Source organism: Pantherophis guttatus, chromosome 1, assembly GCF_059756535.1.
Source record: "Pantherophis guttatus breed Tessera chromosome 1, ASM5975653v1, whole genome shotgun sequence".
Taxonomy (NCBI): Eukaryota; Metazoa; Chordata; class Lepidosauria; order Squamata; family Colubridae; genus Pantherophis; species Pantherophis guttatus.
Window position 1 is genome coordinate 119,372,497 of NC_142063.1, and position 27,222 is coordinate 119,399,718.

At 41.2% G+C, this 27,222-nt stretch overlaps 1 protein-coding gene across 2 annotated transcripts in view; it reads right to left on the minus strand.

Annotated features, from left to right (window-relative positions):
* Window positions 1-14,862: 14,862 nt before the first annotated feature.
* NHEJ1 (non-homologous end joining factor 1) overlaps window positions 14,863-27,222 on the minus strand; it is a 97,806-nt gene continuing 85,446 nt past the window's right edge. For both annotated transcript variants that reach the window (XM_034433727.2, XM_087881639.1), the window contains 3 exons: window positions 18,664-18,781; window positions 17,082-17,212; window positions 14,863-16,616 (listed from right to left, as the gene is read on the minus strand). In XM_034433727.2, coding sequence (XP_034289618.2) covers window positions 16,536-16,616; window positions 17,082-17,212; window positions 18,664-18,781 — 330 coding nt within the window. In that variant the 3' untranslated portion in view covers window positions 14,863-16,535. The remainder of the gene's footprint in view (window positions 16,617-17,081; window positions 17,213-18,663; window positions 18,782-27,222) is intronic.

Genomic DNA, 27,222 nt, shown 5'->3' on the forward strand with positions numbered 1-27,222 from the left:
AAGCGTTAAGGCACTCCCATTGTGCCTCTGGTATTCGGTCACTTCTTGGCACCCTTGAAAGAAGCCATGCTGAGAGATCCTGCAGCAAAACTGAAAGGGGGAAGAGTTTTCCATCCGGAGAGCAGCTTTTTTTTGCAGTAGAGACCAGATTAAGCCATCCCTGGGATCCTTATCCTGAAGACTGGTGCCCAGAAGGGGACCTAAAAGCCAGCCAATGGCAGATCGAAAAGATAGAGGAGACTGAAACAGCCAGGAGATGTGTGGAACTGATGGGACAGAGAAAAGGCTTCCAGGATCTGCAAAGAATCCCCTGGGATTTTACTTTGCTAGCATTTGATGGAGATAGCAATGGCACAACAGCCTACTTTCTTTTCTTTAGCTATCTAGGCACAAGGCCTGGATCCTCTTTCCTCTTCAGAACTGGCTCTTACATGTAAGCGACTGCATCTGGGGGTACAGGACGGGGGGGGGGGGGGACGACAAACCAGGATTCAAGTTCAGAAAGGTTTAACTGCAAGTAAGCTGGGAAGCCAAACCCAGTTGATGGTTGGGCCATCAAGAAATCTCTGCCATTGTAACACCTTGTCATCCGCCAAGGCACTTTCATCCTACAGTGTACCCTATGTGGTGGCCTCTAACTGTCCTCTGCTATCATTCCCATTGTTGCTAGCCAGACACACTTCTGAAGAGCATCAGATGTGAAGAGGCTGTTCCCAGCCATATAAACATACTTTCAGCAATTCTAAGTCTCTTGATTTCACCCCAATTCAAATTTACTCAAGGGTAAAATGCAGCAAGCTTAAAAATGCAGTTTCCCAAAAATAAACCAAGGAGATGTTTATTCAAAATTCAGGAAAATAGTAATCTTGCACCCAGATTCTGGATCGTCAACTTGGCAGCGGTTAGAGTGTGCCCACAGATTTGTATCCCTACTCTCTGGTCTTTCTGGATTACTTTTCCCACCCAGGGTGGTCACGGTGGCACATTCATAATTTTATTGCTATCTGGCTCTTGGTCATTTTTATTGGCCATGTGCACCACAACATGCATTTTTGTGACAGGACCCGTTGCTTATTTTCAAAATCCCAACTATATTCCCAAAGAGCCCTGCCTCAGTCCAACCTTTTTTTTTGGGGGGGGGGGGACTTTGCAATTCCCTGAAGTCTGGCATGAACCTTCAAGAGCCAGGGCTATGGATGGAGGGGCTGTGTCTGGTTCTGAGGCGAATCAACGGCGGCGCTTAGCAACGAGACAAGATGCGGGCTAACGCCCTGGCCTGGCACGCCTAAAGGCCGTCGGCCGAGGCCTCCCCGCAGAGAACATGCAGTCCAGGGGGCGCTATTTCCTTATTTTTCAAATCCAGCCGTTGTCGGACAGAAGAAGGGAAAAGTAGATTTTTGGAAAAGGCTCGGCCTCGTGCTTTAGGCTCAACGTCCACGCGGTCCCGGCTGGGTCCGGCTGCTAAGGCTCGTGCGCGCACACTGCAAGCCATTGATCCGCCGGTAAGCATGCCGGGTGCCTCCAAGTATGCTTCTCTGGGGCGTTTAATCCAAGCAGGCATCTTTTTACTCCAGGGCAATCAAGAGTTTATTTCTTGCACCCCCCCACCGCCTCCAATCGCGGGTAACCCTAATTGGGGGGGGGAGTTAAACCATGCACCCCCCCCCATGAGTGAAAATATACAGATCAGGTCTGTATGTGTAAAATCTTTGGAGCCCTTGCAAGCTGATTACAGGGAAGCGGAGTTTTCTAAATAAATATAAAATCAAATAATGCCTGAACTCACAAACTCACACTTGTAGACCCCGGCGGACTCCGGAGTTTGCTGAACAAGAGTGAAGCAATAAGGTTTGCTTCCCCGAAAAGTGCTTTAAAAGCCCCGCCCCATTTCCCGGGGTGCTAACGTTTTAGGCGACTCCCTCTCTCCCCCACTCCACCCCCCCCCATTCGAAGCTGATTTAGGGCGGCTTTCTCCAACAAGGTGCCCGTCGGAAATTTTGGACCACAAAATGATCTCGCCGATCATGTGGACTTAGGAAATGGCAGTGTGCCGTCTGGAGAACGCGACGTTTGGGGAAAGCCGCCTTTTATGCTTTTAAAAGGAGCGTGTTAGGTTTTGAAGGGCGAGAGAAGAGAAAGAGGGCGACCTTGTGAATTCCAAGGCCAGTAAATGATTTCTTGGCATTCAGGTAGACCATCACCTGAACGTGGGCACAAGGCAGGGACAGCAGCAGATGCAGAAGCTGCAAAGAGGGAGACCGCTATGAACCAGAGGAAGAATTGATGGATTGAAGAGCAGTTAAATGGTACTGCCTGGCTTGGGAGGAAAATGGTTGAAAAACGATGAGGCGTTTGAGGAGAGTCAGCCAGAATTGCTGATTTCAAGTGTCTGAAGGAGTCACTTGTAAAGCAGGGGGGGTGGAATTGTTCAGAATTATTTCAGAAGGCAGGACAAGAATCAGGAGGTTTAAACTACAAGGAAAGAGATGGAACAAATTTCCCTAATTTCCCTAATATTTAAAAAAAATATTGAAAGTATATTTTAAAAAATGGGGAAACTGGCTGGGGACACTATAGTAACAGATTTTTGCCCTGGGTAGAGGATTGGACTAGATCAGGGTTTTCACACCTTTTCAAGCTGCAGAACTTGTTCATTAAAAAAAAAACAACCACATCCTGGAATCCTTGCCCAAGAGACAATGCTCTACTACTAGAAAAGTGGCAATAAAATGAAACCTATGTTCATTATTTATTGATCCAAACACCAATGACTTTAATATATATCCTCAAATTGACAAAAATGGATGCCCCACATTATCCCAGAAAATTCCTTATATTTGTAAAATATAAAAATTTAACTTTAATTGTACATATAACATCAACGTTTTCAACATACAAAAATTAAAGCTTGAATTTCACAATTCATTGGACAGATGTTTTAAACAAAATCAATGCGTTTTTTTCTTTAAAGATCGCTATAGGTATATCAATTCCGTCCATTCTTTTCCTCATAGTTTGAAAAATCTTGGACTAGATTATCTATCTGTAAGCCCCCTTCCAACTCTTGTTTTACATAATTCTGCATGATAAAGCAACATCTATAATTTCACCATTAGAACTTAATTTACGATCACAGTTGTGACCAGAATCCCAGTCACTGAGTGACGCAGTGGTTAAGTGAGATGCCCACATGACTACTTCTTTAAACAACCACAATCCCTGCTCTCTCAGCTACAGTTGTTAAAGCAACTATATGGGTCATTAAGCAAATGAATTGAAAGAGCTCCTTGCCAAAGGAGGGCAGGTAGTTCCCCTTCATGGGTGGAAGGAACCTCTGCGACAGAGCTTGGCTCTTCAAGACCTAAACTCTGTTTCTGCAGCCCTTTGGATGAGTTCCCCTTCCCTCCGCCAGCAGCTCTTTCATTCTCAAAAGGTTGTTTGCCATCAGGAAATCTCAGCTTTGCAGCAGACCACAGTAGCAGCTTGCAACCTTCTTCACTGGTTTCCCCAATGATCTTCTGGGGAAGCCAGCAGAGAAGATTGCAAATGGTGCTTGGCAACTGATCATAAGTGCAAACAGATTGCCAAGCATCAGAGCATGATCACAGGATTCTCTCTCTCTCTCTCTCTCTCTCTCTCTCTCTCCCTCTCCATATCTCTCTCTCTCTCTCTCTCTCTCTCTCTCTCTCTCCCCCGCTCCCTCTCCCTCCTCCCCCTCCCCTCTCCCTCCCCATCTCCCCCCCTCTCTCTGTGTTTGTGTGTGTGTGTGTGAGAGAGAGAGATGTTTTATGAAGGCCAGAAGTGCTTTATCATTTCTGAGACCATCATAACTTTGAATGATTGTTAAATAACAAGTCAGAAGATGAGGAGTACCTATTTCTAGATCTAAGAGCCTTGGTGGCGCAGCAGACTAAAGCACTGTTAAGTAACACCAGCTGCCTGCAATTACTGAAAGTTCAAATCTCACCAGGCTCAAGGTTGACTCAGCCTTCCATCCTTCCGAGGTAGGTAAAATGAGGACCCGGTTTGTGGGGGCAATAAGCTGACTTTGTATAAAAAAGAACACTGCTTGGGGGGGGCAAAAGCCCTACTAAGCAGGTATATACAAAAGTATGAAGGCTATTGCTTAATGAATTGTAAGCCGCCCTGAGTCTCCAGAAAAGGGCGGCATATAAATTGAACCAAGAAATAAATAAATAAATCTATTTCTACATGTATTTCTAATCTCAGCTCCACCTAGGCCCCATATATCATAAACATATGATAACAAGAGGAAATGGCACCGTCTAATATTTTTGAAATGTGCCCAAAAAGAAAATGGTAAAAAAGCTTCCTGGAATTCACCAGATTGCCTTCTGTTTATTAGAATCTAGGATTCTTATGACTGATTATGGTCATTTTATTAATAAAAAAGTCTGATTTGGGATTATGGGGACTGGGATTATCAGGGCAATGAGAAGAGCCTTTGCCTCTCTTGGCTAGCCATGATGGAAGATGTAAACCTATCCAAATGCAAACAAAAAAAATTAAAAATATATATTAAAAAACACAGGCCTACAAAGTAGATATTGACAAAGCTAGAGGGGTAGAAGTAGTTTATGGCTTCTAGATGCCTAAAAACAGCTAGGAATCAGTAACCAGTCACCAAATCAGCCTTAGCTTATCCAAAGTTATGAAACACCAGTTTTTGGCTGACAGTTTTTCATTAGCTTAAGTAAGCCTTTGCTGTATCATCCTAATACTGTATTTTGCCAGGATAGTGATAAGCTGATTCCTCTTCGTTATCCTGGATTACTAACAAAAAACAATTATCATTCCTGGTGGTCAGAGAATATTTTGAGGATGCCGATTGGCTGAGGAATAGCCAATGGTATCTGTTTTTCATTGCTCCTTATAAGATAACAGGCACCTTCCCAGGAAATCTACCAAGAATTCATCAAGGTTGGCCTGGTCACATGGACTACCCTCTGAAAAAGAGCGAAATACAATAAAGTTTATGTACCATGACTCAGGGTTAGATTAAACAGGAAAAACTGGTTATTTTCTTAAACAGAAAGGATCGGCATAAGGCTATTTAAAACATGGGCTGGGAATGAGGCAAAGTCTTGCATTGTATGGTCAAAGGGGAATATTGGAATTGGCAGATCTTTATGGTGTTTGCCTAAAGTGCATATTGGCCTGTGGGTCTATATTGGCAATTATTAGATGAGAATCTCTTGAAAGTATGATAAAGTGGCAAAAAATAATTCTTATTTAATAATTTTCTACTGATTTTTCCCCCCCTTCTTGTTGTTTTTTATTTTATTTCTTCTTTTCTGAATATTTTATGTTATATGGTAGTTTTCTACCGGTATATGTTTTAATATTGTAAATCACTGTTTTAATTTACTGGTGTAGGCTGTCACAGCTTGCATCTATTGAACAGCATTGAGCTTCAGGGCTTAGTGACCATGGCCCAGGCAATACATTTCTGTTAAACCCTGAAAAAATCAGATTCCTAATAAATTCTGAAGTCTGCTACGATTATTTTAATTGTTGGCTTTTATTGTGAACTACTCTCATTTTATTTTAAATAAGTGGCACATAAATACTTTAAATAAAGCATGAGGTTAGTCTCATCACCTAGGTAGGGGCATATGACTGAAGAAAGCCTAAGACTCAATTTATTTATATACAGGTAGTCCTCAACTTATGTCCACAGTTGGGAACAGAATTTTCATTATTAAGCAAGGCAGTTGTTAAGTGAGCCGCATCCAATTTTATGACCTTTTTTGCCATGGTTATTAAGGAAATTACTGCAGTTCTTAAGTGAATCACGGTCATTAAGTGAATTCAAGTTTCCCCCCTTATTGACTTTGTTTGATGGACGCCTGCTAGGAAGGTTGCCAGTGATCATCACATGACCCCCTGGGTACTGCAACTGTCATAAAATATGTGCCATTTGCTAAGTGCCCAAATTTTCATCATGTGATTGTATGGATGCTGCAACGGTTGCAAGTGTGAGAATATGTGGTAAGTCATTTTTTTCCCCCCAGTGTCATTGTAACTTTGCCAAACAAAATGGTTGTAAGTTAAGGACTACCTGTCTCTTACTTGTTTTGGAAACATTGCAAAGCAGGATAGATAAACTACAATGTTATTTCAGATTGGAAGCCATATTGGCATGTCTTGCAGGATAATGTTAGGTAAAACCTTATTTTGCTTTTAGTAGAGAGATAAGACCCACGAAGTAAAGTTAGGATGTCCACAGATGCCTCCTTTGCCAAACAACCTATTGCACAGTGTAATTTAAAAAAACAAGAAAGTGATGGGAGTATCATGATGCAAAATAAAATACCAGCCTCAACTTTCTTTTCAAGAATGCCTCCTGTGCCTCAGATAGTCCCATAAGCTTTCCTGAAGATAAAAGGGATAGCTGGTTGCAGCCCTGTGGTTTGCTTGGAAGCATGCCTGCATCTCCAGGAAAAGAGCAAAAGAGAGCAGGGATAGGAGAGAGAGTATCCTGCTGGGGAAGGAGAGATGGTATTTTAGCTAAGTGGTCATGGCTCCACTACATACAGGTAGTCCACATTAAGCAACCACAGTTTGGAATGGCAACTCTGTCATTAAACAAAGCAGTTGCTAAGTGAAACCACAGTGCTTATTATGGTCTTACAGTAAAGCTTTCCTTTGCTTTATGGATCTGTGAAGTTTGCAACTGCAAGGACCGATTAGTTACTTTCCATCACCATCGTAACGGCAGTTACAGTTAAATGAAGTAGTTTCTAAACGAGGAATATCTGTATCCTCAAAATGCAAAACATACACATCAGCTTCAAATGGCTGGCGATATTTTTCTGAACTAGAGCTTGGTGTAAAATATTTCAGATGAACTAATTCCAAGGCCCAGGAATGCAGTTTTGAAGTGATCTTGGATCTTTCTCACAAAAAAAATCCACTTCTGATTATCTTAAACTGCCTTGCTTTCCAACATGTAATTCAAGAGGGAAATGGGTGGAAGGAAGCACTGATTTTATTGCTGCTGCCTTTAAATAAATGAATCTAGATTCCCTATCTATTGTAATTTTATCAGTGATCTCTCAGGACTCATCTGCATATTGTCACAGCATGGAGATGCCAGCTGCCTTGAATGCCATGACCTCATCATATTGTCTCAATCCCAGCCTATAGCTGAGGCAATTTGAAGTCATACATAGCCGTCCAATTTTAGAGTAATATTTTTGTTCTTCTCCCAACAGAATTTTGGTTGGGGACATGACAGACAAGGCTTCCTTAATGATGTGGTTGATGACACAACCAGTGGCTGGAGTTTGTCCAGCTCATATTAATCATTTTAGACTGGTGTGGCATATTCCCTACTTTTCAGTCACTGGAGATGTCTTCCATGGCTTTCCTTGAGCTTGGATTTCAGGAGAAAGTGGGAATCTGTCTTATTTAGAGGTTTTTGTCACATAACACCTGAGCTCTGCTTTGAAAAACATTAGTAAGGTGTTATACACACTCCTTATTTGCATGGGTTTGGCACTTTTCAAAAAAGCACGAAACCTATTTCTTTAACAAACAAGATTAGCACTCTGGGGAAAGTGCTAATCCTGTGTTGCACAGATGGTTGATTTAAACCAGGAAAAACAGCTGAATTCAGCTCTACTAACTGTGTATAGTGCCAAATAAGTGTGTATCTGGTTTAGTGCCCGTTATAGATTTTCTGCTCCTCTTTCTACAAGTGGTTATGAGTTTTATGTATGTTGCCATTCTGTTTTTGATCGTTTGGAGATGCTACCATTTTGCACATTTCTAGTCTATTTCAGGATATTTTTGGTCAGATGGTCAAATTGGATGGCTTGGTCACTTACCGTCAGCAGTACCGCTCAACATGCACAAAAGTAGAAATAAGTAGGAGTATTCAGTTACCTGGACACATTTCTGTCAGTGCAAATAACTACAGAAGGCCAACTGTGTATGTCTTTGCTTCTGAGTGATTGACAGGTCACAACCATAGGTATACTCATCAGTACTTAGCATAGTGGAAAGAAGCACCTTCACTGCTTCTCACAACCCTTTCTATGCACATGTGATCTGTGATTCAGACTACTTTTTATATAGAGATCTCCCTTTTAAAAAGTATAGGCATATCATTAGTAAAGCTACACTGTTTATTTCAAAGACCATTTTGAAGAGGATCGAATATTTAGATCAGATTGGAGTTAACCCATACACACACATATATATATGAGTATACATACATGCATACATACATACATATATATATGTATGTATGTATGTATGTATACATGCATATATATACCTGTCTTTGTATGCATACTTTGTATACATACAAAGACAGGAGCTAACTTTCCCCCTTCTCTGTGCCATAATACAGAATAGCAGAAGAGTACTGGGCCTAAGACAGAACCTTGGGGTACCCCACCGCGTGCTTTCCTCCATGTGGATGTAGATAACACTCGGCTTGCAGTTGCCTCCCTCCCCAGCCTTAATATGTTTAGCTCTACTGTTTTGTCTCCAGGAATTTTTTTTTTCATAAGAAAGCACGCACGTTCTGATTGTGATGGTTGTCGTCTCTGGAAGCTTCCGTTATCACTTGTAACCTGATTTCCTAGCAGGAAACACATCAACTGCAAGGGTGAAAGTTAGGAGCGGCCTCTGAACAGGAATGCCATCCCTTCTGATCCACACTTCTGTTTTTCCTTTGGCTGATGATGGGCCCTTAATAGCAAAAGCAGATGCTTGCTTGGGAAGCACCACTTGGACGGGGCCAAGTGGCTATTTTGCAGACGGAGGCTACACCCACTCGGTCGGCTGGTGGCTGGCAAGGACAACCTTTGGGACACTCTCAGCCCTTGGACAAATGTTGTCTTAAAGCAACCAGTGCCCAGCCACTTGCAGTCCACGGGGCCTTTGAACAAGTAAGCTGCACTGGATGTTTGAAAGGGTTTTAAAGGAGTCCTCTCTGACTGGTTGAACCCGGGGTAGCGAAAGAATGTGGATCCATACAAGTAGAGGCCTCGTCTCTTTCAAGAATCTTCTGCTTGAGCATTGGTGACAAAGAGGTGGATTTTTGTTCTTTGCCAGCTCAGGGCCTGGTCATGCCTGGCAACTGCTTGCCTTGAAATTGCAGCTTAGTATGAACAGAAGTACTCTCTTTCTCTTCACTGCTGAGGCTGGATGCAATAGTGGAAGAGAGGAGGGTCAAGACAGCTGGGTATTGATTTTGCTAAAAGATGGAAGTAGAAAGAATTAAGAGTTAAGATGCAAGGATGCCCTGATATATGAACCGCTGACAAATAAGGAAAAGGTCTAGCATTGAGTAAAAGATACGATGACCACATTTTCATGGGGGAAAAGAAACCCTGAAAAGGGGGCATATTGAGGACTCAGATTGTTGGGGGCAATATGCTGACTCTGTAAACCGCTTAGAGAGGACTGTAAAGCACTGTGAAGCGGTATATAAGTCTAAGTGCTATTGCTATATCTGAAAGAGATTCATAAGGATAAATAGTTTAGAACCTTTGCTTTACAAAGAATACGTCAAGAGCAACACCAAACAACACTTTACAAACATCTAATAAAATATCTAAATTCAAATGGTATATGTAAATTTATTTTTAAAACACAATTCCGTTTCCATATTTTCCACATAAATAGTGTGCATTAAGAAGTACCATTTATATACTAAAAGTTAAATGACCAAAATAAAGGAAGAGTGAGTTTTTTAAAAAAATAAATCTATAGGACAGCTTTCTGAAATAAAGGACTGTCCTTTACAGTAAAAGACATACGATCACAGTAGTAAAAAACATTGTGCAAAATGACTTATTTATGTTTTATTTATTTAAAACATTTATATAGCTGCCCATCTTCTAATCAACTCTGTGAGATTGGCAATCAAACAGCATATGTTTTATGTCCTTTATTTATATCCAAAGCCGCTGACAATCTGAATGTGGGCAGCAGAGGGTGGATGTTATGTCACATTGTTCTACAGTATGTTTTCAGCCATTCAATAATCAAATGCTAGTTGATTATTGATGAGTTGATGAGCAAACAATAACCAATAATAAATATAATCTGGTTATGGTATCAGTTTAAAATGATATGAGGGCTATATTACATAGCCAATAAAACATCGCATAGCTAAACTGGCAAATTCACCATAAAATAAGATAAGAATAAAATCAATAGATGTACCGGTACATTATTTAAAAAAGCAAACACAGAAGTCATCAAGGAAAATCAAAATCTGTGCTGGAGAATAGAAGTTGACTGTAATATTATACTGTAGTGCTATAAATCAGCTGTCAGGACTGAAATGTTTGCAGTGGACTTTGAAACCAGGCTAAGAATTGCTTGTAGATTCTGGTTGTTCACTCCTGTCCTCTGCTTACTGGAAATGGTGGTACAGAAGTTCCCAGGTCCATCTGGAATAACTGGGAATTAAGTTAAAGAACATCAGGAAAGCAAATGAGCTACGGTCCTTTCCCAGAATCAGACAATTCCCTGAGCTTAATCCTATTTTACGCATTCAAAGAATCCAAAAACATTCTCTGTGACCATCCAGGAACTTGCTGTGGATTTTCAGCAATCATGCACTGAAAATGAGATTTTTAAAAAAATCAAATCTGAAAAATTTCCTGTTCTGGGGAGAAAAAGGCTGGGGAATGTCTCTGCAGAGAATATTAGTACATTTATACAGAGTGTATAAAGGTACTAATAATACCACTAATATTCCCAACCAGCATTCATATGCATTTGGTTTTGCTTGATTACAGAAACTCAGGCATTAGCAGATACTGCAAGAAAGGTTGATCATTAGTCTGGACAAACATGTTACCTCCTGACCAGATTTTTTTGTAAATCTCCAAGATTGACTGGAGGTCTCCCCTAGTGTTTGTGCAAATGCGTCACGCCAAATCATACATCTGAAATCTGCAAGTTGAAGAAAGGTGATTGAAAGGAAACAAATCCCTTCAGTTCATTACCTATGCTACTTAATAAATAATAAATTAAAAAAATAATCCTGGCAATTTCTGGCAATCTAGAGGGAATACTTTCCTTTGGCCTAGAAAGCTCTGTGCCAGCTCCCTTTACCCTGTTTCCATCAGTCCCAATCTTGATCAATCTAATCTAATAAAATTACTTCCAAGTATTTGAATACCTTCAGATTCATAGAATTATATGTCCGAAGAAAAAATACCCATGTACTTCCCTGTGGCATATTTCAAAGCTGAACAGTAACCTTGTTATGGATTCCTTTGTCTGGCAAGGGTTATTCTTATCTGACGTCTTTTAAAGTTATCTTACCTACCTTAAGTGCAGCTCTTGCAAAGTTTATCTTGTTTACATGTTACAGCCAGTAACATCATTTAGAAAGTTGCATTGTAAAAGGAAAATGGTATGACACTGACTGCAACAAATGCAAAAAGAATGGATAAGTAAAGTTCAGCCAATAGTTAGCAGAACCCCATCATAACCTTAGAAATGAGCAATATACATAATTTGTCATAATGGGTAGGGTAGAGCTTACATTATCCCCTGCACTTCATTTTCTTCCAGTGTTTACCTGACATTTTGAACAGTAACCCAGCTGATTACTAATATATTGTGCAAAGCAGTCCTGGATTTGATTCATGATTATGTGAAACCAGATAATTGGGTTAATTGACTAACTTATAATTAAGTTAATTAAAGGTGTTTCTATCATGCAGATGATATAAATTAAACTCAAAGTGGGAAAGATAGTGAAAAATCTCATTTCTGGTCTCAAGGAGATTTAGAGGGTCAAAATATGAAATGTTAGAGAAACGTGGTGTTCTTGTATATGGAATCAAAGCAAGCAACTATTATTCTGGCGAAAGAGTGGCATTGCAAAGACTAATTTAAAGCAGCTTGATTTTTGAAATTTGCCTGCCTGTGCTATGGTTTTCTTTCCTTTACACCATTTAATTTGATTTCACTCTTAAGAAAATATTTGCCATAACTGGGGCAAAATGTATTATACGGCTGGACCCTAAGATTAATTGGCCTGCTTTTCCTTCATACTGGATACCACCTTGTGTCCTCCAAAAGCTGCACGGAAAAAACTTGAGGATAAGGAATCAGAAACATCATTAAGATGCAAAGCCAGACAAAAAGGATATTTATGTTGCCAAAGTACACCATCCAAACTAAATGAGAAAGAAGTCACTCAAGAAGGATTGGGTGGGTGCATATCAATACCCATCAGGGCAACAAGAGACAAAGTAACTGAGGGGTGCACAATACTAATCCAGCTGGCTATCTACTTCATCTCATGAGTCGCTTATTTGAATTTCTGAGTAAACTTAAATGGTTGGCTGCTATTGAACCATGGACAAAAAGACAAGCAACATATAATATCTATGCTCTGAAATGGATCCTGATTTAGCAGAAGAGAACGTAGTGAATAACCATGTCTCCCCTTCCTCAAACATTACTGTACAGTATTTTATGCATTCCAGGCAGAGGCAATATAAAATGATGCAATTTTCATCCTTGAATGTTGGGATCAGCTAGATACAGCCATGAAAGATGATTTCATTCCCTACAAAGACAGGATTGTGGCGGGATTATTTTGTTACTGCCTTCACAATATGATAGAAAGCTAAGCAAAATATTCTGCTCTGGCCCCAGAGAGTCTGTGTGTGCATGTGTGTGTGCTCGAGGGTTGGTCTTCTTGGTACTTGACACCTGTCGTAGAGAGGTCATTCTCTACATTCTCTAGAGAGGACAGTGATGGTTAACCTTTACTTCCTTGGGTGCCGAAGGCACGCATGCGCTATTGCGCCCGTGCCCACACCATAATGTGATGCCACCCCACTTGCCCTGGCCCCCTGCACAAATGCGCGTGACCCCCCTGGGCCCCGTTTTGGGCCTAGCAGGCCTCCCTGAAGCCTCCAGAGGCCAGAAACGACTTGTTTCTGGACTTCTGGTAGGCCTGTTTTTCGCCCTCCCCAGGTTCCGGAGGCTTTTCTGGAGCCTCCGGGAGGGTGAAAATGGCCTCCCCTGGACCTCTGGAGGCCCTTCGTAGGCTGGAAACAACCTGTTTCCAGATTTCCGGGAGGCCTCAGCTGGCCGGTGCGCGCAGATGCACGGTGGAGCTGACCTAGGGCAACAGTTTGCATGCCTGCAGAGATGGCTCCGTGTGCCACCCGTGGCACGCATGCCATAGGTTTGCCATCACGAGTCTAGGAGAAACTTCCCTTGAAGGAACAAAATACTATGATTTTGATACATTCACACAACCCACATTGTACCACACTGCAAAGAGCAAAGGCCTGATTATAGAGCCCATTCTCCATCATTGCTCTCACCCATGCCAGCAACCAGGTGAACTCGATGCTTTGTTATGCCTACAATCTGTGAATGCCTAAAGAATAGAGAATTTTCCATGCCTTGATTCCATCCCCACTCCACTAGACTTCCCTAATGTCTTGTTAGCACGCAAGAGTTGTGTGCTATTCCAGCTAAGCATGCAAACTACAGTAAGGTCAGTGGAATGTATTTCATGTGAATGCTTCTGTGACCATTGGGAATGGCTCAGTGGGACAGCCTTGTACCTAAAAGTCCAGTTGGCAGAAAGCATTTGAGGAATAGCTAATAACTGAGCATCACTTGCTCTACAAATCTTTTCCTTCCTTCCTTCCCTTCCTTCCTCTCCTTCCTTCCTTCCTCCCTGCCTTTTTTCTTTATTTTTCTTTCTTTTCCTTCCTTCTCTTTCTTTTCTCCCTCCCTCCCTCCCTTTCTTTACTTTCTTTTTTCTCTTGTGGGTGTGGTTTTCCAGTTTGCAAGGACTGTCTGTAACTCCCCTGGCCAGAGCAGCCAGTTTTTATCTGTCTTTTGATCTTGGAAGCAGTTAAGAGTGGTTAAAAAGTTAGAAACTTCCCCCTGCAGTTATAATAAAGAACCTTTGCTTCCTCTTAGAATCTTTGGCCTCCAAAACTAATGTGGTACGGTGATTAAACTCTTGGACTGGGATTGGGGAGACAGATGTTCAAAAACTTTCTAAGCTGTGAAAACTCACAGAATTGGACCAATTACTTTCTCAGTCTAAACTTTCCCTGCTTACTACATCCTTGGAGTGCTGGTCAGCACCCCGGTGCAGTGTGACTTGAACTCTCTTGGGTAAAAAAAGGCAAGGGATCATTTGCAAGGACTGTTCTTGACACCTGATGAATAAAATTGTTCAGATTCACACAGATTTGGACTCATTGTGAAGGTCGTATGGAATTGAGATACAACCTTACACAGTTATCTCGGAGGAGTTCAATCTTAATATCATGAGGAAGTGGACAGGATCCCAGGAATTGTTAATGTGTCCACCTGAGTTCTAGATCCATGAGAGAAAGCTAATCCTACTAGCTCTGAAAGAGGCAACAGTTTGCCCCCCTTCTCAAAAAGTCACTGCTTGATCCAAAAGACCTGGACAAATTTTTAGGGAAGATTGACAAGAAGGTAAGCTTGCAGTTCTAAAGTAGTCTGAGAAAGCAGCAACATCGCTGGTGGTGAGATTTTTTTTTTTACCAAGTTTCTCTTTTCTTTTTTTGAGTTGTATGGGAGCTTTCAAAAAAATGCAAAAGAGGTGTGCCATTTCTTCTGACCCCCTGAAGTCCTGCCCTGTTGCCTCATCATGGTGATGATGGGTGTTCTTGGAAGGGATGAAGGAACATCAGACATGTATGCCAAGAGTATGTACTCCCAGCAAGTTAACCTAGCATGAAGGTCATCCCTGGGGCCCAGCCAAAGCAAACAGGTACTTGCACTGGACAGCAGGTAGATAGGAAGATGCTGGAGGCAAATTTAATGAAAACAACAAAGGCACCATCCATATGGCATGAGAGAAAGCAGAGGCAACCATTCCTGTATTTTATTAAGAGAACCACGTGGACAGACAATACAAAGAAATATAAATATAAAGCAGTGCTGGATATTTTTTAAAAAATTCATTTATATTTTGCCTTTATTATTTTTTACAAATAACTCAAATTGACTAACATAGGGGACCCCAACCCCCAGACCATGCCCCACTACCAGGCCTTGAGCCTTTTGGAACTGGGCTGCAGAAGTGGGTGAGCATGTGCACGCATCTCCATTCGCATGAACAGTGGGCAAACATTTGCTTGCGCTGAACCATCCCTTCTCCTTCTCCCGCTGGTTCACAAAGCTAAAAAGGTTGAGGAATTTTGGACTGACCTATCCAAAACATTTTCCTCTTCCTCCACAACAACAACAACAACAATCCTACGAGGTGGGTTGGGCTGAGAGAGAGACACAGGCCCAAAGTCACCCAGCTGGCTTCCATAGCTAAGATGGCACTTGAACCCATTTCCTGCTTTCTAGCCTGGTCCTCTTACCAATAGACCAAACTAGCCTCTCAGGTTAGATAACATTCAACATGCTATTGAGGAAGACCTGAAGAGCATTCAGACTATTAATAGTAGGAAACAATATCTTGACCACTGTTCTCTAGATTTTCTGGCATAATTTGATTAGAACCTTTTATGAGTCTTGTTCTTGTTGCTTGCTATATTTTAGTAGATGTCCCATCAATTCCCATAGTAAGTTTGCATTACAGTGGGTTATGGTAGATTTTTCTTAGGCATGAAATTTTGCATTATTTTAAGACAGAGCGCATACATATGCATTCAAGGACAAGATATAGATGTAAAATGCAACAGTTAAATCAATACAAAACTATTTACAATTAAAATCAATTAGCAACTCCAAACTTGGTGAAAGAGGTATCTTTTGCCATGTCCTAAATACTGAGAGAATGGGAGGTCATGACCATCACCTTGAGATAATTATCCAAAGCCTTGAAGCATCAGGGAAGAAGTGAATTCTGCATAGCAAGATAGCTAAGTTCTAGAAGGGGAGGGGGGGAAGCATCTTCAAATCCACCCCCTACTTTTTTCAGTAATCTAACGGGTTCATAGGGGAAGAGGCAGTCACAGAAATAGCCATTTAAAGATCAACTCCCATATTTAAATTGTATTCAGTAGGGGATTGGCAAACAGACCAGGAATCATAATTTCTGAACCTTATGCCAGTCAGCAGCCTGGCTGTCATATACTCTGTAATTTTCTGAGCACCAATTAAAATAAAGAAATTGACACATTTTTCACCAATTGCAATTTTACAGGCACCTTTTAAGGATAGCCTGTGTATTACAGAGTGCATATATGGAAATCACTGCCAAGCACTTTATTCACATTTTAATAAAGCAAAATAGAGGGTGCAGTTCTGATTCTTTCCTTCTACCTAATAATCCATTGTTTCTAAACTGGGGCAGCAGGAAAGAATAAGCAGGGGTTTAAAACAATGCTCTGGTGCAGAGGGAGATGTTCCCAACCATCATGTGTAACATGGCAAAAGGAATAGAGGGATACAATTGTGAGCTTCAATATGAAGTCCAGGTTTTTTTTTCCCTAGATGTTCCAGGAAGACAAAGGGAAGTTCAAAACTGCATCAGCACCCCTGTCTTTGTAAAGTGATGGGTTGTATCAGCCAAAGAGTCCTTTTGCCTTCTTCCTTTTAGTCTTGACAACAGGCATTTGTGCTTTCTGGGCTTGGGAAGATGGGACCTGGGAAGAAGAGGCACTGATCAGAATTAGTAAGTCAACCAGCCAATCCAAATAAACAGGAGTAAAACCAACCAAATGTAGCCAAATAAGATTTCATCATTTGACTCTTGACTTCCACAGCTGAGACGTAGAGAATGTGTCACATTCTCTGGAATGTGAATAGCAATCAAACACCAAGCAATGGTGGCAGGTAAGACTAGTTAGAAAATAAAAATGGCACCCACACATATCAGACACAAAGATGCCTCCATAGGGTTAGAGAACCTAGAGGTTGTTGCTGACCATCACTGAACTTCACAAACATAAGCAATAGAAGAGTTTACTACTAATTCTTTCAAGAGAGCTCTTCAAGAGGATTAAGGAGCAGAGTTGACCTCATCAGGGAAAGAGGAACTATGGTTCTCCAAGTTACAACTAACCCTTTGAGGACCCCTTCCCATATGTATCTAGTGGTCATGGACCCACCACTGCTTCTTCCACATGCTGTGCAGATGACAACTGGGTCTCTGTCTGTTCTTCTGCCGCTGGCAAATCTACCGGCTCTTCTGTAGGGTCCTGAGAAGCAGCATGGTTAAGGGATCCAGAGTCTTCTGATTCTGTCAAAGGAAGAAGATAACAAACGGTGGTGCCATATAGACTAGTGCATTGGTTAAAGTATCAAGACTATAAGAATTATAACCAGGTAAGTTATCAAGAATGTATAAAGGTACTTCAAATGAATGTTGGAAATGCAAATGTAAAGAAGGGACTTTCTATCATTTATGGTGGATAAAGCAAAGAAATATTGAAGCAGGATTTATATTCTAATACAGAAGATTCTTAAAGTGAATATAAAAATGAAACCAGAAACTTTTCTTTTGGATTTAATGGAAAAAGATTTGGAAAAAAATTGGAACTTTGATGTTATATAAGTTGACAGCAGCAAAATTACTTTACGCACACAAATGGAAGGACGCTTCAATCCCTACAATGGATGAAAGGTTGCAAAAGCTGATGGAGTTAGCAGAGATGGCTAAATTGACTGCTTTGATAAAAGAAAAAAAACACAACTACTTTTGATGGCTTCATATACAGTAGCTGTTAAATAACATTGGAGACAAACATAGTGCATTGTGGCAACACACAATGGCCAAAATGCAGAGGGAGATTCGTTTATTGTACTTCTGAGATCATCTCCACAAGTATGAAATGCAGGGTCCTCAATGCAGGCACTATCAGTGGTCAAGAGATCAATGCTCCCTGTCTCTTTTGCACTAGTTCAATTGCAAAATGATAACTATGGTAGATTCTGTCCCAGAATTACCAGAACCAAGACTGAAGGGTTAAGATAATCAGTGTCTTGCAGAGACATCACCCTCTCAACAAGCATGAAAACAGAGGTATCTTAGACTTGGATTGCAGAGAGGGTTCAGGCAGGGTTATCCATAACCTTTTAATTTTCAGGCCACTCCCTCATGATAGAATGGGTCAACTTGTCATGGCCAAATCGCCACAGCCAACTTGCCACAGGACATCTCACTGCAAGACAATTCAACAATTCAGTGTAATTATTTAAAATAATTTAAAAAATATTTTAATTTTTGTTGTTCACATATCATTTTGTCCCTCTTTTTGCACCCTTTCTTTAATGACTCTATTCCACCATTTCTTTTTTTTTTTTTATTTGATTTATTTTTCTTTGATACGAGTGTAACTCTTGTCCCACGTCCCAAGTTGTTCCATGGTGAGTTGACTGCGGCCAGTTGGCCATCACGAGTTGGTGGTAGCGAGTTGTCCTAGACCAGGGATCTGCAACCTTAAACACTCAAAGAGCCATTTGGACCCGTTTCCCACAGAAAAGAAATCACCAGGAGCCACAAAACCTGGGTGGGCGTGGCCAACTTGATGTCACTCACTCCCACCCAGTCACATGATCTCCCATGAGTTGCTGGCTGAGGAATTCTGGGAGTTGAAGTCCACAAGTCTTAAAGTTGCCAAGGTTGGAGACCCCTGTTTTAAAGGGATGATGGCAGAGCAGACACACCCTTCCTACACTTGATCCACTTACCTGCCCGGTGCCGTTTGCAAGCAGCTCTGGCTTGTTGCTGGGTCACTGCCACATAGAGAGATTTTAGGTTAGAAGTGAACAAGCGTCCATCTCCCAGGCAGCAGGCTTGGGGCAAAGTCTGAAAAACAAAAGAGGAGATAGCGTACAGGGTGGAGACTACACACGGGATTATAGAACATAGGAAATAAACGCACTACGTTTCACCTAAACAAATGTGCTTGCTGAAACGTTGCTGGCATTGCTATAGTATCAGTGTCTATAATAAGGGCAATTCAGGAGTGACTTCGCAATACGTATGCGTCAAGTTCAGGTACAGGCCCTAATTCCATGGAACATCTGTACTCCGCACACAATGGGTGCCCTGTTATTTTTCACTTACAAGGAACTTTGGTACCCAGAGAAGGGAATTAGCATTTGGGGCGGGCAATCTTTGAAGAGGAGGCTGCCAGTCAAAGTAGAAAAAAGTGGACCAGAGAATAAACATAGAGCACTACAGTATAAAATAGCTTCTTTTGTTCACAGGTAGTCCTTGATTTACGACCGCGATTGAGCCCAATATTTCTGTTGCTAAGTGAGACAGTTAAAGTGAGTTTTTCCCAGTTTTACGTCTTTTCTTGCCACAGTTGTTAAGTTAGTAACATGGTTGTTAATCTGGCTTCCCCATTAACTTTGCTTGTCAGAAGGTTGCAAAAGGGGATCACATGACCCCAGGATGCCCTGCAACCGTCATAAATACGAGTCAGTTGCTAAGCATCTGAATTTTCCACTTCTAATATAGAAATGGTACTAAAGCTTAGCTTGAAATGTGCCTAGCTCCTCCATTTTCAGAAAGAGGACTGTTGTGTTGGAAGCAGCAACTTTATAATGCCTTGGTAAGGCCACACTTGGAATACTGCATCCGGTTTTGGTCGCCACGATGTAAAAAAGATGTGGAGACTCTAGAAAGAGTGCAGAGAAGAGCAACAAAGATGATTAGGGGTCTGCAGGCTAAAACATATGAAGAACGGTTGCAGGAACTGGGTATGTCTAGTTTAATGAAAAGAAGGACTAGGGGAGAAATGATAGCAGTGTTCCAATATCTGAGGGGCTGCCACAAAGAAGAGGGAGTCAAGCTATTCTCCAAAGCACCTGAGGGCAGAACAAGAAGCAATGGGTGGAAACTAATCAAAGAGAGGCAACCTAGAACTAAGGAGAAATTTCCTGACAGTTAGAACAATTAATCAGTGGAACAACTTGCCTCCAGAAGTTGTGAATGCTCCAACACTAGAAGTTTTTAAGATGATGTTGGATAACCATTTGTCTAAAGTGGTGTAGGGTTTCCTGCCTGAGCAGGGGGCTGGACTAGAAGACCTCCAAGGTCCCTTCCAACTCCGTTATTCTATTCTATGTGTTACACACAAGAATCTGTTTTTCCCCAGCAGGACAGAAGTGTGAGAACAGGTACTCTGTTGCATCCAGGCACAGGGACCAAGGCCCAAGGTTCACTCTACCCCCACCATCCTGGATAGAGGGAACCCAGAATCCTGCTGGCTGTCCATGTTTCAAAGGTTTGCAGAGATAATGCCTCCATGTGCTGCAGCTGCTCCACACCCAAACAGGCAGGAGAACAAAGTGTAACAGATAACAGGCCAGTTCCTCTGCAAGCACTGAGGCACTCAAGGCCAGAGTCCAAAGCTTTGCCGGTCACCCACTCCTCCCACCGCAGCCTGCAGCAGTGGCACAAGGCTCCTGGCCAATACTATAGGGGACAGCTTAGCAGGATGGAGTGGGAAGTGAGAGTCAATCATATACTGGCATTAGATGACTCCCACCTTCTTTCCAGAGCCTTAAGAGGGACCAACTGGACTGAATATCTGAAAGTACTTTTAGCATTCCTGCTCTCCTGCTCTGGTCCCTTTTAGGATCTTTTAAACTAGAAGTGTCCAGAATTTGAACCTAGGACTTTCTGCAATGCCAAGCAGGAGCTCTGATTTTCAGCTACAAGGCCAATCCCCTTCTTGGATAAAAGAAGCGTTTCCTTTAAGTAGAATTCCCCCCCACATCTCCCCTTGCAGAGATAATTCTAAAAAAGATGCTCTGGGTATTCCAGGAAGGAAGGAAATGAAGTGAAGAGTATTTATACACATACCACCATGCCTATATATCAGGGGTGAAATCCAGCAGGTTCTGACAGGTTCTGGAGAACCGGTAGCAGAAATTTTGAGTAGTTTGGAGAACCGGCAAATACCACCTCTGGCTGGCCCCAAAGTGGGGTGGAAATGGAGATTTTGCAGTATCCTTACCCCAGGAATGGGGAGGGAAATGGAGATTTTGCAGTATCCTTTCCCTGCCACACCCACCAAGCCACACCACACCCACCAAGCCACGCCCACAGAATCGGTAGTAAAAAAAATTGGATTTCACCACTGTTATATACACATGTTTGGACACCATATTCCTTTGGTGTCTGTCCATCACTCACAAAGTTACAAAAATAAAAAGGAATAGAGAAAAGGTGGTCTAGGCATGCTTCCTTGAATTCCTAAACAAAAATACATAGTACAGATAGTCCTCAACTTAGGACCACGATTGAGCCCAAAATTTCTGTTGTTAGGTGAGACATTTGTTAAGTGAACTTTGCCTCATTTTATGACCTTTCTTGCCACAGTTGTTAAGTGAATCACTGCAGTTGTTAAATTAGTGACATGGTTGTTAAGGGAATCTGGCTTCCCCCATTGATTTTGCTCGTCAGAAGGTTGCAAAAGGTTGATCACGTGATCCTGGGGCATTGCAACTGTCATAAATATGAGTCAGTTGCCAAGCATTTGAATTCTGATCACGTGACCCTGGGAATGCTGCAATCATCATAGGTCACTTTTTGCAGAGCCGCTGTAACTTTGAATGGTCATTAAATTAACTGCTTTAAGGCGAGGACTACCTGTAAAATAAAAAGGGGGAAATTCACCAGCTAAAATAGGCATCAGTTAAAATTTGCACATTCAAATAATAAAAACAAACCCCAAAAGTTATTTATTACATTGTGAAAGACTACCCAGGAGTACACTAACTAACTTTCCTAAGGCAAAGAGTATCACAGACCATTGGAAAAGCTTTCTGGTCCCCTCCCACTCCTTGTTTCCATCAATTTGTGCTCTGCCATGGTTAGAACCAAGGAACGGATGAAAGAGACTGTTTTTGATGAAGGCAAGTTTGAGAACAGGTTCTCAAGCCTGAGCAGGCTTGTAAAGGGGAGCAGGGTTTATGGAATGGTGTGATTACAAGCCACCTCCAGCTTAATAGGTTGTCATCAAGAGTGTGAATTAATGCCTAGAAACATACTTGATAGCTGGTGGAATTGCTTTAACAAGGAAGTAATTCCCTCTAAGTAGAGGGGCCTATCAGTAAAGGGGCTGCAGCGGTCTGAACTACTAGGATGTTCTGAGCAGTTATTCTATTTATTAAATTTATATGATCTCCATCTAAATATCCAGAGCAATTTTTGCAATGCAGCTCCATGTAGAGTGTCTTATAGTAGTCCGATGAAGAAGTAACTGTTATATGTTAGCATATTCTGATCCAATGGCTCCAGGAATGGGCAGCATTCACAACGTAAGATTTGCTAGGTTGAAAATACAGTATTATGTCATGGGAAAAAAAATACAGTGCATCCTGAGTCTTTAACATGTACAGTAATATTGACCATGCGGACAGATAATCTTTATCTTCTTTATCTTTTATTAGATTTGTATACCGCCTTTCTCCTTTCGGATTCAGGGCGGTGAACAACCAAAATAAAAACATTTGTACACAAAAGTTAAAATAATTTTTAAAAATAATTAAATGAAATTTGGCCCATAATTTAAAACATAATGTGTTTGTATTGCTTATTGTCCATTTATATGTGGTGATCTTGCCATTTGCATAGGATTTAATTCTTTTTTTAAAAAAATAATTTTGATGGAAGTTTTAACACAAGAGCAAAAATCAGTACGCAGTCAAGTAGAGTAAGAAGGAAAAAAGAAAAACAAATGAATAAAAAAGAAAGCTAAACTGCAAAAAAAGAAAAAAGATACAAGAAAAGCAGAAAAGGAAGAAAAAAGTGGTTTCCAATCTTTACAGCAGTTATAACTACAATTGTAGATCTACCTCTTTCTGTAAAGCTACATAGGGATTATTTTCTTTTCTTATTCTATTGTATTTAATCAAATCAAAACCACAAATCATGAATCTATTTTTTTCTATTTTACGAAAAAAGCCCATAAAGGGTTTCCATTCGGCAATAAACATAGAGATTGTCTTTTCTCTAATCAAACAGGTCAATTTAGCCATCTCAGCAAGTTCAGTAGTGGGTTTCACTTAACTTCGCTACCGGTTCGGAACTGTGAGCTCACGCGTGGCGCTTCTGCACATGCTCAGAACCTTCTGCGCATACACAGAGTGTCCATGATGATGTCCGGGTGGGTGGAGCTTCCCGCCGCCGCCACTACCGATTTGCTCGAACCAGGGCAAACCAGTAGAAACCCACCACTGAGCAAGTTCTGTCATCTTCACCAATCCTTCCTTCTTCATAGGTGTTGCCAAAGCTTTCCTCTTTGGGCCTACAATAATTTTGCTGTAGTTATCATATATCAAAAATAGTTCCATGACTTTTCTTCCAACTGTTTATCAGTCTTGAGGAAAAGTTCTGATTTTAGTTGTATATTAATGTTTAAATTCCTCTGAAATAAAAGCATCACTCTAGGAAAAACATTCATTTTTATCATAGAAATTCTTCCCAACAATGGCCACTGTAATTACTCCCACCAAAGCATAGCTCTATACACTTCATTCCATGGTTGAATATAATTATTTAGTACCAAATTCTTTTAAATTTTCCCACTGATGTTTCTATTCTCTTTAAAGGATCCTGCAAAGCCAGTACCAGGACATCCACAAATGTCCTTAACTTCTTTTTCAATCTGTTCTTCACATAATTTTCTCATCTTGTTTTATATCTCTCTTCAATATTTAAAGAAGTAAAAGAAGAAGAGAGGAGACAATTCTTGTCTTGTTGCCTTTTTTTATTTCATACCGTTTTGTTAGATCTCTGCTAAGAAGTACAGAAGTAATCCTCAATTTACAACAGTTCATTTAGTGACTGCTTGAAGTTGCAACACCACTGAAAAAAGTGGTATGACTGTTTTTCACACTTAAAACCATTGCAGCATGGTCACGTGCTAAAAATTCAGATGCTTGGCAAATGACTCATATTTAGAATGGTTGTAATGCAGGGGTGGTATTCACTTAACTTCGCCACCGGTTCGCAAATGTGAGTGCGCGCAGGACCTTCCGCACATGCTCAGAGCGTCAAAAACGGGACGTGATTACATCCGGGCGGGTGGGCAGAACCTCCCGCCGCCGCCGCTACCAGTTCACCCAAATTGGATAGAACCGGCTGAATACCACCACTGTTGTAGTGTCCCAGGGACATGTGATGACCTTTTGCGACCTTCTGACAAGCAAAGTCAGTGGGAAAGTCAGATTCACTTAACAGCCCATGTTGCTAGTTTAACCACTATAGCAATTCATTTAACAACTGTGGCAAGAAATATCATTAAAATGGAGCAAAATTCACTTAACAACTTTCTTGCTTAGCAAAGGAACTGTTGGCCTTAATTGTGATTGTAAGTTGAGGACTACCTGTATTTGTACTTTATGTGGCATATAACTCAATCTTATCCATTTAATAAAATTCTCTCCAAAGTTCATATCCTCCAAAACTTTGAACAGGAAGGTCCAGTTCAAACTTTCAAGGGCCTTCTCTGTATCTATGAAAATCAATGTGACTTGTTTTTTGTTTTGTTTTTTGTTATGTTGCTAATATTGTCCATTAACTAACTTTTAGATGAAAAACAACATTGATCCTCACGTATAAATTCTTGCAAAATTATTTTCAGCCTCTCAGCCAAAATTGTTAGGATATCAGCCATTAGTTTCTTGTTAAAAGTCAAATCTTGCCCCTCTTTAGGCATTAATGCTGTATTAGCCTCTTCCCATCTCTTTGGCCTCTTTTTTCTCTGTAAAATAGAGCTCAACGTATTTTGTAAAAGCTATGAATAATCCTCAAAACATTAATTATAAGATCCTAGTAATCTATCTGGTCCAGGTACCTTGCCTGTTTTAATCCTTTTTTATAGCTCTGTAAACTTCAGTTATTGTTATAGGTCCATCCATAATCTTTTTAGATTCCTCTGTAATCCTTGGTAGATTTTGTTTGGTTTTTTTAAAATATTCATCTGTTTCCCCCAGATTTGTTTTCATTTAAATTGAGTCCTTACTGATGGTGTAGTGCAGGGATATCAAACTCAATTTCATTGAGGGCCGCATCAGGGTTGTGTTTGACCTTGGGGGGGCTGGGGGGGGCGTGGCCAGGGTGGGAGTCACCAGTTTGACATCACTTGTGTCAGGAATGCTTGTGGGGGCCTGAGAGCTCTACCAGTGAAAACAGGCTCCTGAGCTCTGTTTTCAGCTGGGATGGTCTCCTGCAACCCTCTGCCAGCGAAAATGGAGCTCGGGGTGGTGGTGCCCGTGGCCCTCGCGAGCTCTGTTTTGAGTTAGGACGGCCTCCTGCAACCTCTGCCAGCGAAAACAGAACACGCGGCCCTCCCGACCTCTGTTTTTGCTGGCAGAAGCACCCCGGGCCGGTTCTTTACTGTTTCCAAGGTGGCCCCACGGGCCAGATCTATGTGGGCCGGATCCGGTCCCTGGGCCTTGAGTTTGACACCCCTAATGCAGTGTAAACGCCATGAAATCTTTTAAAACAAGATCTTCTGCAAAGCTATTCTACCTGCCCTTTCTTTCTTGGAGGCAATGGGCAGGAAAGCCTTTAAAATATTTAAAATAAAGATTTCAACAAATGTTCGTTTTCTTAATAGCAATGGGAAACTGGATTGCCGTACTTTATACCACAATTTTCTTTCAATTTCTTAATCTAGTCCTGCAATTATTTGGAGGCTTTGAATCCAAGCATTAGGTTAGGAGAGTAATTTTATATTGCATTTATACTATATTTTAAAAATCTAATTATTAGCCACCCAGAGTCATATTAGTGAATTAGGCGGCCAGATAAATCATTCTAAACAAATCAAGACATTTAAAATAAAACAAAATAACTAGGCCTGACTTTGTTTTTTTTTGATGGGGCATCAACTAACATCAGCTAGGTTATGTCACCTACTGAGATAAAACCAAAATATCTGTCTGGGCATAATAAAAGTTGTTTCATTTCTCCCATTGGTTTAGATTTAGTCACACTTAGTGCAGATTCAATTAATGTCATAGAAAACACAAGCTTAGAATCATAATCATCAGAAGTAAAATGTGGTCTTTTCCTTCTGATCTTCAGAAAAGACTGCAGCCTCTTTAGCAAAAATAATGCTCGTCAATTAGAAATAAATCTTTTTTTTGCAGGAGTCAGTTGCCCCAAATAGCTAAATAACACTTGAAAATACAACACAATATATATCCATATATCCATGTGATACAACTCAATGTATCAGCAATTTCAGGGGGCACTGCCCCACCTTGTTTAAATAGCATGGACTGTAACACAAACCAGCAGAACTAAAACAGCTGTGTGTGCTTTTCTACAAGCCATAAAATAACAAAATACAAAATGAGTACAACGCAAAGAATGAGAAAAGGCCATCATTTATCCACAAGTTGTTTTTTATCCCTATAAACCTAAGATCTTGCTTGGCATGGCCAAGCTGATTTGCACCTTTACTGGTATTAGATTAGACTCTTCTGCAGAGATCAGAAACCAGAAGGATGAGAAATACAGAGAGCTTTGCTCATAGCCACTGAAGATCAACTCTCTCATTGTATCCAGGCCGCAATGAGTTGTAAACTGGCAGGTAAATGAACCCCAAAGGCTGGGCAAGAACAGCCATTAGGCAGCTGGAGATGCCAGATCAAAGGCAAAAACACAGTCATAACTCAGGGCAAAGTAAATCACAGGGGCCTGGCCCAGAAGAAAAACCATGTAACCAGGCAAGCAATGGGGCAGGTCACTGCTGCCTTTCTTTTCTTTGCCATCCATTCAACCATCCTCAGGGATACTGGCAAGGCCTAGGCGTAAATCCCAGAGCATGTCAACCCCTCCGTCCACTTTCATAAAGTTGCTGTTCTCTATATGCTTCCTCAAATCCACTGTAAGACAATTTATAGCTTACATTTCAAAACAGAGACTTGAGACATCATTCAGGCCACTAAGATACTAGGTGCCATTTATAAATTACAATTGAGATGACATGATCAATGATACTTTGAGTTATTTAATGTTATTGAGCTGCGTTTCTAATTTCCCCTGCAGCATAGGTTTCCATTAAAAATGCAATGTGGTAGGGCAGTGATGGCTAACCTTTTCTGGACCAATGTGCACATGAGCATGCACCCGAACCCCCAAAATGCAATGTGCACACGGGCCCCCCGCATGGGCCCTGCGCCCCACGCTTGTGCACCCCCACACATGCCCCACACCCTGCGCATGCGCATGCAGCCCCACGCACGTGCTCTGCCCCCCCGTGCATGTGTGGCAGA